The following is a 16552-nucleotide window of genomic DNA, read 5'->3' as shown; positions in this document are numbered from 1 at the left end:
GCCAAGGCGATTCCGACCGGATCATTTTAAATCCAAACAGAAGAGATTCCCACTCCTCTTTCTCCAGCCCCAGCCCCGGCCGCTTCTGGGACGGGACGGAGTTCCTGACGGGCTTGGGTGTTTTCTTTCACAAAACTAGGTGAAGGAGAGCGGTGACCGGCTGGGGTCCGGCTCGGACTGGAGCGCAGAACTATGTTAGTGTTCATATTATCGGTATAATTAAGTCCGCAGTCGTTGGCAGGGGGGAGGGGGGAGAGAGAGGGGGCGTTCCGGCCTTCCATTTTGGGGTGCGCCCCCCAGTCCCGGGCAGGGGGAGGGGGGCTTCTAGAACGGGTGATGTCACTGTAGCAAGCGAAGGCCGGCCGGGACCCCGAGCTTCCGCGCGCGGGTGCCCCTTCTCCTGCGCCTCTGCTCGCGGCTCCACCTCCTTTCCCCTTTTGAGAAAGTGGAGGAGGAAGAGGAGGAGGAAGAGGAAGGGGGGGCTTTTAAAAACCAGCCTCCTCCCGCCCTCCCGTGGGCGCCCCGCAGGGGCCGGCCGCGGCTTGCCAACGTGGAGACCCGCCGGGTGCCCAGGACGCGGGGCCGGGGGAGGGCAGGGACCCGCACACGTGGCGAGGCGAGCATCCACTCCCCCCCGCTCCCAGCGCACCTTCTCCTCAGGGTGCGGGGCGTCCGGCTGGCCCCCGTCCACGGGGGAGACCGCGCCGCTCCCCCATCTCCCGGGATGGGCAGGCGGGGTTGGCACTCCGCGACAGCCCTCCCACTACGGGTGCCCTCCCGCCCCCTCCCCGCCTTCCCGGGAAGGTCAGCCCCCGCCCCCGGCGCCCATTGGTTGCCGCTCCGCAGCGGGGCCGCTGTTATTTTTCGAATATAAATAGTAGGAGGCCGGGCTGGGGGCCCGCACAGCGCCGCGCGGCTTGTGGGAGCCCGGCGTCCTGACGTCTTCTGCTCCCTCTGCCCCTCTGCCCCTCCGCCCCTCCTCCTCCTCCTCCTCCTCCCTGTCCTCCTCTCTTTCCTTCTTTCTCTCCTCCTCCCTCTCCCCTCTCTCCTCCTCCTCTTCCTCTCCTCTCCCTCCGCCCCTTCCCTGCAGCCCCTCTGCCTCCGTGTGCCCTGCGGGGCTCGGGCATCCAGCCTCGCCAGCCCCCCTGCTCCCGCGGGCCGGCCGCCTCATTGTCCCGCGTTGCGCACTCGCCGTTCCGGCTCCGCTGCGCGCGGGGGAGGCGCCTGGGCCGCGTTCCCACCTCTGGAGCATCTGGATCCGTCTCGCGCGCCTGCCCGGCCCGTCGCTTTCCACTTTCCTCCTCCTGCGTCCCCCGCGCCCGGTGATGGAGCGGCAGCCGGGCCCCTGGGACGCCCCCTCCGAGGCGGAGCGCAGCCCCGGGCGCCGGGAGCGGCTCGGGGCCCCGCGGCCGAGCCGGCTCTGCGCCGGGCTGCTGCAGCCCACGGCCCGCGGGCTCTTCTGCTCCCCGGACCCCGTGGCCGCCTCCTCCCCCGTCACCACCCTCGCGCGGACCATGAGCGACCTCGCCGGCCTGGGGAGGTAGGGACCGGCGGCGTTCTGGGGGGGCGCGGGGGGAGGGGGGTCCAGGGCCCCTTGCCCGCGCTCGGAGAGCGAGGCTGCCGTGGGGCAGGGCCCTGTGAGCCCCCTCGGGGGGACCTGGAGGGTTAGGAGGGGCATCTCTCCGGACGGTAGCGCTGCCGGCTCCGGTCGCTCCCGGGGGATCTTGGCTCCCCGGCCGCTGTTTTAGGGAAGGCAGAAAAGGAGAGCGTCCGGAGGGGGAGAAGCCCACGATCTGCCCGTCCGGGACTTCGGCCCTTCCCGCGGGTTGGGGCTAGACTTCCGGAGCCTCCTTTTCCCTCCCTTGTAAATTAAGGCACGAGGTTGGGCCAACGAGTCTCCATCCGGACCTCGCGTCTGCGGGCCGGGCTGCCCCCTGCCCCTCCCGGCCCCAGATGGAAGCGCCTTCCCGAGGGCACCGGCAATTACCCTCCTGAGCCCGGGCCGGGCCGCCCTAATCCGGAGCTCTGAGCCTCAGCTGCGAGCCCACCGGGCCGCAGCCATTTTGGCCGGGACCCCCGGGTGGGGGCTCGGAAGAGGGCTGGGGAACCCAGCTGCCGTGGCGGGTTTGAGGTAGGGCTGGAAGGGCCCCCTCCTGTCACAGCTGAGAAGCCCGGGTCACCGCAGGGAGCACGCGAACTTGAGACTGGAGGCTCCCTTTAACTAGCTACACTCCCTCCGGTCCTCAAATCTGAAAGCTCCCGAGACCATCCAGTCAGTTAAAAAGACTACTGTGAGCAAGTTCTTAAAGGCTAGAACTGATTTCCCCGCGGCAGGATGGGGACCCTGGCAAGCAGGAGTGTGCGGGACACCGGACTTCTCTCTGTAGAGACGTAGAAGTCTCAGTTTTCTAAAATAGAAGCTCCTGGAGGAAGGGGTCGGCGGGGCTTTGGGGGGTCAGGCCCATGAAAAACTGAGTTAATTTGGGGGGGCTTGATTAGAGCCAGGAGTAGCCTGACTGGGAGGCTGGAGCTGCCCCCTTCAGATCTTTGGGTTTAAGCATCTAACCCCCACAGTAGTCTGCAGGAGGTAGGCCCCCCCCCAGGCTCCACATCCCCCCTTCCCACTCCTGGATGGAAGGTGGTCTGGGGTCCCTGGGAGAGACGGGAGAGGGTTTGGGGCTTCACTGTTGACATTCTGAGTCCCCTGAGAGAATGAGCACAGTGCTTTGCATGAATGGATGAGTGCTTGTTGACTGCTTCATTATGTTCTATTTGAGCACATTTATTTTTGTTGGGTTTATTTGGTTAAATTTATTTTTAACCCACTGAGGGTCACTGTTGGAGGCACTTTAGGAGGGCCTCTAGTCCCAATCCTCCACTGCCACTGAAGGGCCTCCTTCCCCATGGTGATTTTTATTGGAATTTTATCTTTTCATTTATTTATTTATTTTATTTTATTATTTTTTAGTTATTTATTTTATATCTTTTTATATACTGGAATAGAGCTCCGGGCTCCAGACCTGGCTCTGCCAGAAGCCCCTTTAAGGTTCCTGCTCCTCTGGCTCCAGTCCTAGAATTGTCTTAACAGTGAGAGGAGGAGCCTTAGAATAAGCTCAGCCCTGTGGGAGCATGGTGCTGGAACCTGCGCTTTCTTTTATTCGTTACCAAATCATTCAAGGGAGGGTCCCCCAGCCTTCCGCAGGCGCCAGAGGCCCGAGAGCCCCCCAGTTCTAGCCTTACTTTTTGGAAGAAGCTGAAATCCCAGGAGAGGGAGGTGACTCATTTAAGCTTGGAGTAAGATTTGAATCCAAAGCGATTTCCTTGGTCTGAGGAGGACCAGGGAACAGCTCCTGAGGCGAGGGCAGGGATGATTCCTCCTCTGACCGTACTCCCTCTTATTTGACAGTGAGACCCCCAAGAGAAAAAAGCCAGACTTGGTCTTCCGGAGCAGAATCGTTTCACTGTCCCGGGAATCCTTGTCTTCTGAGAACTCGGATTCATCGGAATTCTCAGATGCAGGTGAGTGTACTGACCAGGGAAGAAGGGAAACATTTGTGGGGGGGAGGGGTATTATGGGAATTCTCAGATGCAAGTGATCCTGGAACGAAGGAAACATTCATTTATGTTGGGGGATGGGGGTCACGGGCCTGGAGATTCCCAGGGAGGTGGCTTGTGGGCTACCGTAGATGGAGAGTGCCGGATTGAGCTCTTGATTTCTAATCCCAGCTCTTGCTGTCCTGTGACCTTGGACAGAGCCTCTGGAGTCCATTCTCTGAAATCTAAGCTTCCAATTCCATAGGAGCCTCTGAAATCCTACAAGAGGAGAGGGTGTAGCTGGCTTAGAAAACCCCCATGAGGTAGAACTCACGGGGGTCTTGGCTACAAGGCCAGCGTGACCAGCACTGTGGTCCTCTCTAGTCAGTTTGAATTTCCCGAGGTGAGGGGCAGCAGGGCGGAAGCCATTGACCTTGTCTTCTGGGTGTTAGAGGCCCTGCTCCTTCCTTCACCTTTCTCCCCCAAACTGGTGTCTCTGAGCAGCTTCTATCTGTTCCCTTATTATTTATGGCTCAGTTCTTTTTTTGGTAGCTTGACTGTCTCCAGAGCAGATTCCCAGCCCACCCCCAGCCCTTTAAACCAAATATTAAATAAAATTTCTTGGACAAACCCTCACTATAGCAGTTGAGGCCTCCTTCCCACAGCCCTTTGATTCCAGAGTATCAGTGTTCCCATTTTACAGATTAGGAGACTGAGAGGCTCCCAGGCTTGTTAATGATTGCGTGGCTGAGAGCCCTTCCCCTGACTCCGGGCTGCCTCACTAAAGAATTTCCCCCTTTCCCCCGGCTGACAAGGCCCAGAATGGAGAGAATAGGAGGTCACAGGACAATGAGGAGGCGACCCCGGGCTAAGCTTTCATTTTCTGTCCAACCCAGGTCTCTCCATGGATTCCCCGAGCCCCATGGACCCCCAGGCAATGGACCATGTGTAAGTAGAATGTTTCTTCTCATTGGGGTTTGGGGGTGCCATGTGAAGAGGAAGGGAGGGACCCTCAAAACAAGAGCGTCTGTCTGTCCATCCCCTGGAGAAGGCGAGGGGGAAGGGGATGGCCAGCTGCCCGCTAAGTACTTGAAGCAGAATCCTGAAAGCCAGTCTCAGCTGTGGGCCTGGGAGGGAGATAGAGGGAGGCTGCCCTCCCCCACACCCTGGGCCCTATGGGGTTTTCGGTGGGCTATGCCCTCGCTGTTAGAGCCTTGGGGGGAATGTGCCCAGCCTGACCTTAGATTTCATTTAAAAACAGGAAACAGGGTGGGGAGAAGAGGGAGGCTTTTTTACAGGCAACAGGAAGTGTTTGCTCTTCTCCTCCCCCCAAAAAAGTTCTCATGTTTATCAGAAACTTGGGGGAGGGGAATGAAGAGATTATATGGGTGGGGGAGTGAATAAAGACCTTTCTAAGGGAGAACAGCACCGGCCCCCCCTTTTATTAAAAACTACGACTTTTGGGGGGCAGAAAGATGGGCGGTGACAGCTGTAGGCCCTGCCCAAGGCCGGAGCCGAGGAGCCTGGGTAACCTCAGAGCCCGCGGGCCGGCGCCCCCATCCCTGCACCTGCCGTGACAGTTGCTCTGTCTCAGACAGGCTGGCTGTGTGTGAGGGTCTCTGGGGCAGACACAATGGCCCAGCGGGGACAGGTGGCCCTCCCAGCCACGCGGAGCTGGTGGTCCTCCCCCAGGGCCTCCTTCCCCCGGGAGCTTCCAAAGGCACATCTGTCAGAATTTTTCAGCCTCTGCCGAGGGGCGGGACTCGGGAATAAGGGATGGAGGGGATTCCATGGGAGGGGGGGCCATCCCAGAGCCCAGGACATTTTTGTTCCTGGGGGGGCTGGGCCCGCCCCTCCCCCTCATTGTCTGGGCACACTTGCCGCCCCGCCCCCTCCGGGAGGGGGCATTCAGCGGCCAGGCCCCAGATGCCTTTTCAGGGAGGCCCATATGGCCCTGCGTAGCAGGGGCCCAGCTGTCCCGATTTGCATACAGGTGGAAGGCTGGGGCCTCGGTCTGTCGCCCTGGTGACGCAGCCTGCCCGCCTCCCTTCCCTGCCTGCCTCCACTGGGCCAACCTTTAGAGGGCTCCGGCCGGCCTTCCTTTCCTTCCCTTTCTCTCTGATAATCGCCATTCTTTTCTTCTCTCATTGCCCTCGCTGCTTCCCCTCCCAGGGCAGTAGTGCCCCCAGCACAGACCACTGGGCCGTCCGCCCTGGGCTGGCTAAGGCTCTCTGGGCCCCTTTGTTTCCCGGCCGTGCCCCGCGTTCTATCCCGGCCCGGCCCAGTCCTTGTCCGGGGTTTGTTGGGGGGAGAGCAGAAATGGGCCAAGATGGCCACTGGCCCTCCCAAACGGGCGCCCGCAGCCCTTGTAAGTTTTGTGAAAGGCTTTTGTCAGCACATTTCCTGCAGTGCCCCCTTCCCCTCCCCCCTGCTTCTCCCCACCTCCCTGGGCTGGCCAGGTGTGCCCTCTGCCTCCCATCATATCTGACCTTCACAGTGAAGGCCCCGCTATTGGTTATTCACTCACTGTCAGTCACGCCCCACTCTCTGGGACCCACTTGGGGCTATCTTGGCCATTTCCTTCAGCCCATTTTACAAATGAGGAAACTGAGGCAACAGGGTGAAGTGACTTGGTCAGGGTCACACAGCTTGCCTGAGGCTGGATTTGAACTTGGGTCTCCGACTTGTTCTCTATCCATGGGGCCACCTGGCTCCAACTGGTGATTTTACAGATGAGGAAACTGAGTCTGAGAGAGGTCACAAGCTAGTGTCCAAGGCAGGATTTGAATTCAGGTCTCTGCTATCAGCTGGTCACTAAGCAGGATCGTAGCAATGAAGGGATCTTGCAGCCTGAGTCCCACACCCCATGCTCGACTCCCCCTCTGCTTTCCATCCCATGCCACGGTGGGATCTTTATCCCAAAGTGAAGGGGGCTCTCTACCCGCTGGGGCAGCCCGTTGTGTTCCTGGCAGGACGAAGCCTGACACCTCACAGCTCCCGTCCGTGTCCCCCGGGGGGGGCCACACCATCAAGCTGACCCCCTGCCCCTCTGTGGGCACCCCCCTCCCCCACTCTTTTGCCAGCACTGGACCAGGCTCTCTCAGGGGTTTGCTGAAGGCCTCGTGGTTCCCACGGGAGCCTGGGGAGGTGGGTGCTGACCCCGCCCGGCCGAGGAAGCTCGCCGGGGTCCCGACATTGCCCCTGGTCTCTGGGAGCCGCCTCAGCCACAGAGTGGCAGGGACGGAGGGCGAGAGTCTGCACTTGCCGCCCATCCGAGGGCGTCCCCGGGCATCCTCCGCTTTCCCTTCCTCCCTCATGACGCAGTCCTGTTGGATTCTTGCAGGTTTCAGGAGGCGATCCGGGAGGCCGGCCAAGTTCGAGAGTAAGTGTCCTGTCCCAGGGCCGATGTCGGCGCAGGGACGGCTGCTCGGGGCCCCACGGTCGGACCCCCAAGACCAGCTGTCTCCTCGCCAGCCTGAGCGGGAGGGGCCCCCCTGCTCCCAGTGCTAGGGGCCTGCTGGAGAGTCGAGAGCGGCTCTGGCCTTGGAAAGAGCCTCTTGTCTGCAGATTGGGTCGGGGGGGCTCTGGGGTTCCGTTTCAGCCATCTCTGCTCACCTCTTTCTCCATCCCTTTCTCCCCCAGAGAGAGACTCCCCATCAGACGCTTCCAGTCCTTGCCTGTAAGTCTCCCCTTTTGCAGGCTTGTCTGGGCCTCCTGGGGTGAGGGGCGGGAAGCCTGAGGGTTTCACCCCAGCCCTGGGCAATGCTTTTCTTGGAGGGGTCAGGCGGCTTCCGTGGTGGAAGGGCCAGAGGCCTGACCTCCCGGAGGCTCCACACCCTGGCTTGCTAACCAAGGGGAGTGACCATGTGCATGAGCCAAATGCGTGAGCCAGCAGGGCTGGGTGAACTCGGGCAGGCCCGGGGATCCCTCTTAAGGCATAGCAGCCCTCAAACCTTGGAGGGCCTTCCTAAAGTATAGGACCCCTTGAATCCTAAGGCACAATGCTGGTGGTCCCTCATAAGGTATAGGACCCTTCAAATCCTGGGGCTCTTTCCTAAGGCCTGGGGGTCCCTTCTAAGGCACAGGACCCCTCAAATCCCAGGGGTCCCTCATAAGCCATTATCCTGAGCATGGATGGGACTTGGGTTTCAGAATCTTGAGAAAGTGGGTTAAGAATGGACCCTAACCCTCCCTCCCACTTCTTCCTCCACTGTCAGTTGAAACTCCTGGGATCCAGCCCTGCCCTGAGGAATATCACCAACTCCAGAGCCCTGGACGGGCCCCGAAAGGGCAAGGGGGACGCGCAGCTGGACAAGGGTAGCGGGGAAGACAAGGAGAATGTAAGCTGGGGCCCGGCGTAGTCCGGTCGGGGGGATCGCGGCGTGGTTCCGTCCCGTGGAGGTTTGACGCGGTCCCACTTCTTCTGCAGGAAGCGTTCGTCTTCAAGATGCCCTCGCGACCAGCGGGACCCAGCCGGTCCGCCGCTGCCGAGTGGGCCAGCCGGAGGGAGGCTTTTGCCCAGAGGCCGAACTCGGCCCCTGATCTGATGGTATATAAGAGGTTTGGGGGTCCCTCCCACACAAATGTAGATACTCTTTTTCCTCTTGATACAATTTTATAGCTTTTATTTTCAAAACCAATGCAGAGAGAGTTTTCATCCTTCACCCTTGGGTTCCAAGTTTTTTCTCACCTCCTTCTTCCCCTCTCCAGGTGACAAATAATCCACGTGCAGTCCTTGGGTGTAGATATTCCAGTGGGGGGGCTAGGATTGAGACTCAGCACGGAGGTGGGAAGGGCTTGCCCAGTCCTGTGGATCATCACTGACCTTTCTTCACATCTGTCCAGTGTTTCTCTCCGGGAGAGAGAGAAGAGAACTTGGGTCCCTTGCCCTTACGTCGCTTTTCCATGAACCAGAGCTCTGCCAGTGGAGATGACGCCAGTGAGGATGGAGATGACGGGTTTATGGACATCCTGGAAGATGACCTGAAGGTAAAAGGCCCTACAGGGTCAAGGACCCTGCAGGGGGAGGCGAGCTCGGAGCCGGGGAAAGGAGATTGAGCTTGTGTCAATGCCCGGAGAAGAATCTGAGACAGGAGGTAAAATCCTCATCAAGGAAAAACTCTATTTCCATTAAGTCTGGAAAAAGTTAATATAGGGAATAGTTCACTTTGGGGAAACTGAGTCAAGATAAGTGATGGAAAAGGCAGAACTCCATGGACTCGATTTTGGTGCTGTCCCAGTGATCTGGTTCTCCCCATCGTGCTCCCCAGAAACACACCAGGCCTTCTTGGAGAGGGGGTTCAGGTCCAGGAAGCCCCTCCCCCATCAAACCAACCATTTCCTGGCTGCACTCGGTGCTTTACATTCCACTGAACGTTCTGCGTGCAAGATTTTAAAGTCAAAAGTTGAAAGTCTAGGTGGGAGCACTTAGTCCTGGGGTCATTGGCTGATAATTATGGTTTTTTCCCCTCCTTGTTTCATTCTGTTCTACCATTCCCATAAGATCTGGGTGAAACAAGGTTGTCCCACTCATAATACGATTCAGTATTATATTAGAAATGTTAGCTTTGGCAATAAGAGAAGAAAAAGAGGTTAAAGGAATTAGCGTAAGGAGGAAACCAAATGATCACTCTTTGCAGATGATGTGATATACTTAGAAAACCCTAGAGAATCAACTAAAAACTACTAGAAACCATTCACAACTTTAGCAAAGTTTCAGGATACAAATCCATGCTTTATTCTGTCTTTGACCTAAAAAACCTGTTTTATTTTTCAATCTCTTGCAGAGTGAGGAAGAAGTCCCCCCAGGCATGGAAAGCCTCATCAGCGCGCCCTTGGTCAGGAAGGAGGAGGAAAGTGAACAGGTATGGGAAGGACGGGCCTGGAGCCTGGGCTGCAGGAAGAGGGACGGATCATAGCCTGGGCTGCAGGAGGAGGGACGGGTCATAGCTTGGGCTGCAGGAGGAGGGACAGGTCATAGCCTGGGCTGCAGGAAGAGGGACAGGTCATATCCTGGGCTGCAGGAGGAGGGACAGGTCATAGCCTGGGCTGCAGGAGGAGGGACGGATCATAGCTCGGAACCAGCCTTCGAGTCATAGGCCACGAGTCCCAATCTGATTTTATAAATAAAGAAAATAAGTGACTTTGGAGTCACCCAGCAGCAGAAGCAGAATTCGAACTTGGGCTTCCTGACTGCAAATCCCGCCTGCTACATTAGCTATATTTGCCCCTCAGGTTGAGGGTGAGAGAAAGGGGTTAGTCCATGGCCCCTTTTATCCACCTTTGGCATCTCCCACTCTGGGAAATGGGGGTGATCGGACGGCACCTCTTTCTCAGGGTTGCTGAGGTAGACAAATGTGTAAAGGGCTCTCCAGATGCTAGCCACTATTTTTAGCTCTTAGTAGATGACTTGCTGTCTCTCTGCCTCAGTTTCCCACTCTGTGAAATGGGGACAGGGTCGGGAGGACAGCTGTCCCTCCGGCGGGTTTTGGTGAGGATTTGTGGGTTTTGCACGCTGTGCTCCCTGTCGGACCTCATTGCCTTGTCTCCTGTCTCCTCCCCGTCCCCCCCAAGTCCTTAGTCATGCACAGCAAGTGCCGGAGGCTGTTCCGCTCCCCCTCCATGCCCAACACCTCCATCCGGCCCGTCCTCAAGCGGCTGGAGCGTCCCCGGGACAAGGACACGCCAGTCAAGAACAAGCGCAGGAAGAGTGTGACGATCCCCACCGCTGCCCTGGAGGAGAAGGAAGAGGAGCCGGTGAGTGGCTGCCAGGCCGGGAGGGGGTTGGTCAACCTGTCGGCATCTAGTAAGCACCTGCTGTATACCAGGCAAAGAAAGGCAGAAGGTGGCCCTTGTCCTCGAGGAGCTTCCAGTCTAAGCGGGTGTGGTGCCGGTCAGTCACTCCCTGCTGGCCCTGGAGGGTAGTAATGGGGAACCGGCTCCCGTTTTTCTGGGTTCCTGGAGTGTTCCCATTTTACAGCTCATGGAACTGAGGCAGGCTTGATCAGCGTTTTACTGGAATTTAGGACCTCAGGAGGAGAGGAGTCGCTGGTTTTGCGGATCTGTTTTTTACAAGATTTTTTTGTTTTGTTTTTAAGCAGCCGATCCCTCTGCTCTAGGATTTGAGTTTCCCCACCCCACCCCCCTTCCAGGAGATCTCTTTGCAGCTGAGAGGGGGGTCTGCCGGCCTCAGCCAGGCCCCAAGCATCCGGGGCGCCCCACGGGAAGGACGCAGATGTTTGTGCCAGACAGAACCTGGCCCTCGTCCCTCCCCCACGCATGCCCTTGGTCTCAACCACCATCTTCCCTTTCCTTCTCAGAAACCGCGACTGCTCCGTTCCAGGTCGTTGTGTCATGACGAAATTGAGACCATCTTGGACAACGATCCCAGAGAGCTGATCGGGGATTACTCTAAGGTACCACTGGAGGAGGGGCCTTTTGGGGGGCTCCCTTTTGTCGCATCACCGCTAATAGGAAGGCCTAGATTGGGGGGGTCCCTTCTCGCTGGGTCTCCGCTAATAGAAAGGCCTAGATTGGGGGGCTCCCTTCTTGCTGGGTCTCCGCTAATAGAAAGGCCTAGATTGGGGGGCTCCCTTCTTGCTGGGTCTCCGCTAATAGAAAGGCCTAGATTGGGGGGCTCCCTTCTCGCTGGGTCTCCGCTAATAGAAAGGCCTAGATTGGGGGGCTCCCTTCTTGCTGGGTCTCCGCTAATAGAAAGGCCTAGATTGGGGGGCTCCCTTCTTGCTGGGTCTCCGCTAATAGAAAGGCCTAGATTGGGGGGCTCCCTTCTCACTGAGTCTCCACTAATAGAAAGGCCTAGATTGGGGGGCTCCCTTCTCACTGAGTCTCCACTAATAGAAAGGCCTAGATTGGGGGGCTCCCTTCTCACTGAGTCTCCACTAATAGAAAGGCCTAGATTGGGGGGCTCCCTTCTCGCTGGGTCTCCGCTAATAGAAAGGCCTAGATTGGGGGGCTCCCTTCTTGCTGGGTCTCCACTAATAGAAAGGCCTAGATTGGGGGGCTCCCTTCTCACTGAGTCTCCACTAATAGAAAGGCCTAGATTGGGGGGCTCCCTTCTCGTTGGGTCTCCGCTAATAGAAAGGCCTAGATTGGGGGGCTCCCTTCTCGCTGGGTCCCCACTAATAGAAGGGTGTAGACTGGGCCCCTCTAGTAGCTGAGACTCCTCAGGAAACTGAGCTGGGACGGAGCTCTCCAAGCCTGGTTGTCAGCAAGCCTTTAGGGCGGACCCTTCTGTGGAGCTGGCTGTGTGGGGGATACAGCTACAAAGTGACGGCCTCTTACAAGAGCCTCAGATTTAGAAGGGACGGGATCTCGGACTGAGACCCGGAAAGATGTTCTGTCCATCTTTCGTGATCCCATTGGGGGTTTTCTTGGCAAAGATGCTGGAGCGGTCGGCCATCGGCTCATTTTACAGTTGAGGAAACTGAGGCAAGCGGGGTGAAGAGCCACGCAGCTGCTCGGTGTCTGAGGCCGGATTTGAACTCGGGAAGACGAGTCTCTCTGACTCCGCCCGGCGCTGTATCTGTCCACCGTCCCGCAGTTATTTGGAGTCTCCCCTTGTCCACTTTCCCCTTCCTCATCCACTCAACTCCTGCCTTCTCACCGTGGCTCTGGGGAGCACGGATTGTCTTTTCTCCCCTTGAGCTTTCTAGAAATAATCTTTGCTCAGGAGCCCGGCTGTCCCCCTTCCCTTCCCACTGTAACAGCAGGGCTGGCTCTGAGCGGGCTGAGCCGCTCCTCTGGGAAGGAGCTGACCCTGCTGAGCTCGCCTGGACGGAGCCGGTGCTGACCTGGCCTGACGCCGTCCGGCTTTCTTCTGTCCTCAGGCCTTCCTCCTGCAGACCATCGACGGACGCCACCAGGACCTTAAGTACATCTCCCCAGAGACGGTGAGTGGGGACGGCCGGGGCGGGGAGGAGGAGCCCCTGACGGCCTCGGGCCTCCCTGACCATCCTGTCCGGCCTCCGCTCCCTCCGCAGATGGTGGCCGTCCTAACGGGGAAGTTTAGCAATATTATCGAGAAGTGCGTCATCCTGGATTGCAGATATCCCTATGAGTTTGAGGGGGGTCACATCAAGGTAAGCGGGCCGGCCGTGGCCGTTCCCGGGGAGAGGGCTTGGGAGACGGGGCGAACCTGAGATGGGGCCTTCCCTGCTGCGGGGGAAGGTGGCTGTGAGCCGGGGGAAAAGGTGGCCAGTCCGGGGGGAGGCAAGACTCGCGGATGCCCCCTGACCCAATGGGCCTTTCCTCAGGGTGCGGTGAACCTTCCCTTGGAACAAGATGCCGAGAATTTTCTGCTGGTGAACCCCATCCTCCCCAGCGAAGACAAGAGAATTATTCTCATTTTCCACTGTGAATTCTCCTCTGAGCGAGGACCTCGGATGTAAGTGTTGTTACACTTACATCCCTCACTGTGAGCGGGAGCTTAGAGAAGGGAGGGCAGCTGTGGTCTGTCCACGGGGACATCTCCTCAGTTTGGGGGGTCCAACCCATACGCCAAAGGGATTCCCACTACGATTCTAGTCAATCAAGAGACTTGTAAATTTTTATATTAATGTTCTCATTACATATAGTATACAAAATGTTTCTAAATTAAAAATTACAACAAATCAAAATTATTACAATTTATATAAGCATATAATTTATATTTTGAATTTATTTATATATGATGTATATAATTGTATACCTTTATAAAATTAAAATTTAAAAAATTTAATATAAAAATAAATAAGCACCCACCGTGTTCCGGGCGCTGTGCTATGTGCTGACGAGGGATCTTTGCAGTCTCATTTCTCCCTCTGTACATTGGGGAGCAATAATGACACCCTCCAGCAGAGACCCGGTTGAGATGATTGAGTCATCACTCAAGTTCACTCTAAAGCACTTAGGTGGTTGTCAGTGATTGTTACTGCCGTCCAACTTACGCGATATTGGACTCTGCTTTTTGGGCATTTGGGAAACAGATTAGTCAATAAGCAATTTAAAAAGCGCCCACTATGTGGCAGGCACTCGGTCATAGACGAGGCCCCGGGCCCCTCCGTTTCTCTGGCCAGTGTCTCGCAGCCGGTCGGGATTTCTTCCTGGCTGCCCTGCCGCCCCCCAAGGCCCCCACAGGCCGTACGGTGCTTTCCATGGTGGCACAGGCCGGATTCAGGCCGAGCGAGACCACGGGGGGCTGCCAGGGTGACCCGGCTCCGCTTTTGACTCTGGCGCCTGAAGCTGCTTCTTCTGCTCCCTTTGCCTTCCCAGGTGCCGCTTTATCAGAGAGCGAGACAGAGCCTGCAACGACTACCCCAACCTGTACTACCCCGAGATGTACATCCTCAAAGGGGGCTACAAGGATTTCTTCCCCCAGTTCACGGTAAGGGCTGCGGGGGAGCGTGCTCTGACACGGGCCGGAGGGAAGGAGGACCCTCGAACCCCCAGCCAGGATATAATTATTCAGCTCTCGGGGGGTTCTGCTCTCACTCTGAGGAGGTTGCCATGGAGACCGTCCCTTCCCCGAGGGTGGGAGGGAGGGGAGACCCCGCAAACACAGACGGAAGGCTGACCGCCCCTTCTCCCGCCTTGCAGACGTTCTGCGAGCCCCAGGATTACCGGCCCATGAACCACGAGGACTTCAAGGAGGACTTTAAGAGGTTTCGCCTGAAGAGCCGGACCTGGTCGGGAGAGCGGAGCAAGCGGGAGATGTACAGCCGCCTGAAGGACTTCTGAGGGGCCCGGGAGCAGACTTGACCACTTCCCCCACCCGTTTCCCTCGTGCCTCCTTGCCCCTTCCTCCTCCCATGCTGGAAGACCAGCCACACTCGACTGTCCCCCCGCTCTCCATGTGGGGGGCCTAGTTCCTGGATGTGGCCTTTCCCTCTTAACCAGTTCCAGCATTTCCTGGAGAAAAGCCCCGTCTCTCCCTTCTCACCCATTTATTTAATTATTTGCTGGACTTGAACCGAGGGATCCAACCAAGGCTGCGTCCCCTCGGTGGCGGGTGGCAGCTGCCCACCGTGCCAGTCCCAGGGGCTTCCGGTGCCCGCCGCACTGCTCTGCGTCTGGACCGTGGACGCCGGGGCCATCCTAGATCTTACAAGGTGCTCAGCTGGCTCCCTCCCATGTGGCCAGCCCCCCGCCCCTCCTGGGGCTTTATGTGTTGTATGGTTTTTGTGTTCTCCTTTCCGGCCTCGGCCTGGTTTTTGTTATTTGGGGTTGGAAGGCCAGAGGAAGCTGGTTTTTAATCAGCGTGGGCCCAGGATGGGGGGCGGGGAGAGAGAAAAAGGGATCCAGCTCCAAGGAACATTTAGGATCTCCCTCTCCCGCCCCCAGTAAGTTTATTTTCCTGGATTTGGAGTTTGTGCTGTCCTGAATCCAAAAAACATGTTGGTTCTGCACGTTTGGTGGGTGGGGACCCCCCAGGCCTGGGAAGCGGGAACCCCAGCCTCCTGGCCCAGGAGGAAGGCCTCCATGTGAAGAGTTCTCCCCCCACTGCCTTCGCGGATATTTCATTTATTTTCTGAAAGCATTCTCTGAGGGGAGACCCTGGACCCCCGCTTCTCGCCCCAGCCACCTGTGAGCCATTGCTGCTGTTTGACTGAAATTTTCCATCCCAGGAGGAGGGCCAAATGGATACGGCTCCAGGGGTGCTTTCCCCCACTGTGCCCAGAAGGGGCACCCTGTACACTCCTGTCTTTAAAAAAAATTTTTTAAAGGTATAAAAGGGGTGGGAAATGTCTTTTTTTGTTTGTTTAAAAAGCACTTCATAAACTTGCACAGTATCAAGTTTTTTTCTTTTGCCGACCATTTGGTGGTAGTCTGCAGGACCTGCCGCAGGGGAGGGATTGGGGGCAGGGCCTTCGCCCCCTGGGCTGCTGTTGTGGGCGAGGTGGAGGTGAAGTCTGCCCTCTACCTCAGGGGATCTGGGGGGTTCCCCCTTAAACAGACTCCCAGGACAACTGGGAGGAGATAGAGAGCTAGGCCCTATGGGAAAGGGGATCGTGCCCTGGGAGGGACTTGGGTTAGAATGATGTCCGGTGCTACTGTGAACTCCCCCTGGACTTTGTGTGACCCTCTCCCGAGTCCTGAGCTGGGAGCTGAGCCGCTTGTAGTGGGAGCAGATGCCTTCCTGGGATGGAGCCATCCCTCTGCCGGTGTCTGTATCCACCCCCATCCTGAAAAGCACTTAATCTGCACCTGTCTGGGTCCTGTCAGTGCGAGTGTGTGTGTACCTGGATGTTCTTGTGGTCCCACCCAAGAGCGGGGCTGGAGAGCCACTTCCTACCGTGTCTGAAGAAGTCTCCCGCCCAGTGTCAGGGATGGGGAAGGGCTCACCTGGACGGCCTTCCACCTTCCCCTTGTGAACCTCCTTTTGTTCAATAAAGCCTGGAAGTCAGTCACTGGTGTCCTGTGTGCTCACCTGTGCGGGGGGCGGGCAGCTGCGAACAAGGCCCAGGGAGGCCGTTCCTCGCGTCCAAGTGGGGAGAACAGCCGGGAATCCACGTTTGTGGAAGGAGAACGAGGAAATGCAAGATCTGGTCTTGAAGAAACGGCCTTGGGGAGGAGAGTGCGTCCTGCTGTACGGTGTCCGGAGGTGGGATGTGGAAAGTACCACTAGGTTCCATGATCCATAGATGGCATTTGTGTCGTTGGGGAGCTTGTCCCCCATGCATCGGGTAGTGAGACTTCTGTGAGTGAACTAAATGTCCTCCGAGTCTCCTCCCGTTCCAGCCCAGGCCTTTTCTTTGGCTCACTTGGCTTAGACTTTCCCGATTTTACGACTTTAGACGTTTCTTGTTAAATGTGACAGGTGTGAATAGAGTGAAAACCTTGTCTCGGAAGAGCACGCGCACCTCGCGTGGGTTTGCATTTGCACACACATCGAGACCCAGGAGGTCACCTCTCTGCTTCTGGAGTCAATTCTAAGTTTGCTCCTCTACCAGCCCCTACTGACGTGCTTCCCATCAAGTCTGGCCAATAGAAAAAATGAGCTCTTGGCAAAGGTCTTTATTAA

At 57.4% G+C, this 16552-nt stretch overlaps 1 protein-coding gene across 1 annotated transcript; it reads left to right on the top strand.

Annotated features, from left to right (window-relative positions):
* Positions 1 to 1180: 1180 nt before the first annotated feature.
* CDC25B (cell division cycle 25B) lies at positions 1181 to 15934 on the top strand. Its single transcript, XM_074285497.1, has 16 exons — positions 1181 to 1540; positions 3407 to 3519; positions 4431 to 4482; positions 6878 to 6916; positions 7177 to 7213; positions 7752 to 7874; positions 7964 to 8083; positions 8380 to 8523; positions 9321 to 9398; positions 10108 to 10290; positions 10854 to 10949; positions 12381 to 12443; positions 12534 to 12632; positions 12807 to 12937; positions 13804 to 13915; positions 14128 to 15934. Exons 1-16 carry the CDS (start codon positions 1326 to 1328, stop codon positions 14266 to 14268), a joined length of 1746 nt encoding a protein of 581 aa, XP_074141598.1. The 5' UTR covers positions 1181 to 1325; the 3' UTR covers positions 14269 to 15934.
* The last annotated feature ends 618 nt before the right edge of the window (positions 15935 to 16552 follow it).

Source organism: Sminthopsis crassicaudata, chromosome 2 (assembly GCF_048593235.1).
Source record: "Sminthopsis crassicaudata isolate SCR6 chromosome 2, ASM4859323v1, whole genome shotgun sequence".
Classification (NCBI taxonomy): Eukaryota; Metazoa; Chordata; class Mammalia; order Dasyuromorphia; family Dasyuridae; genus Sminthopsis; species Sminthopsis crassicaudata.
Note: the sequence above shows the minus strand (reverse complement) of the source record. Positions and strands in the feature narration are given on the sequence as shown.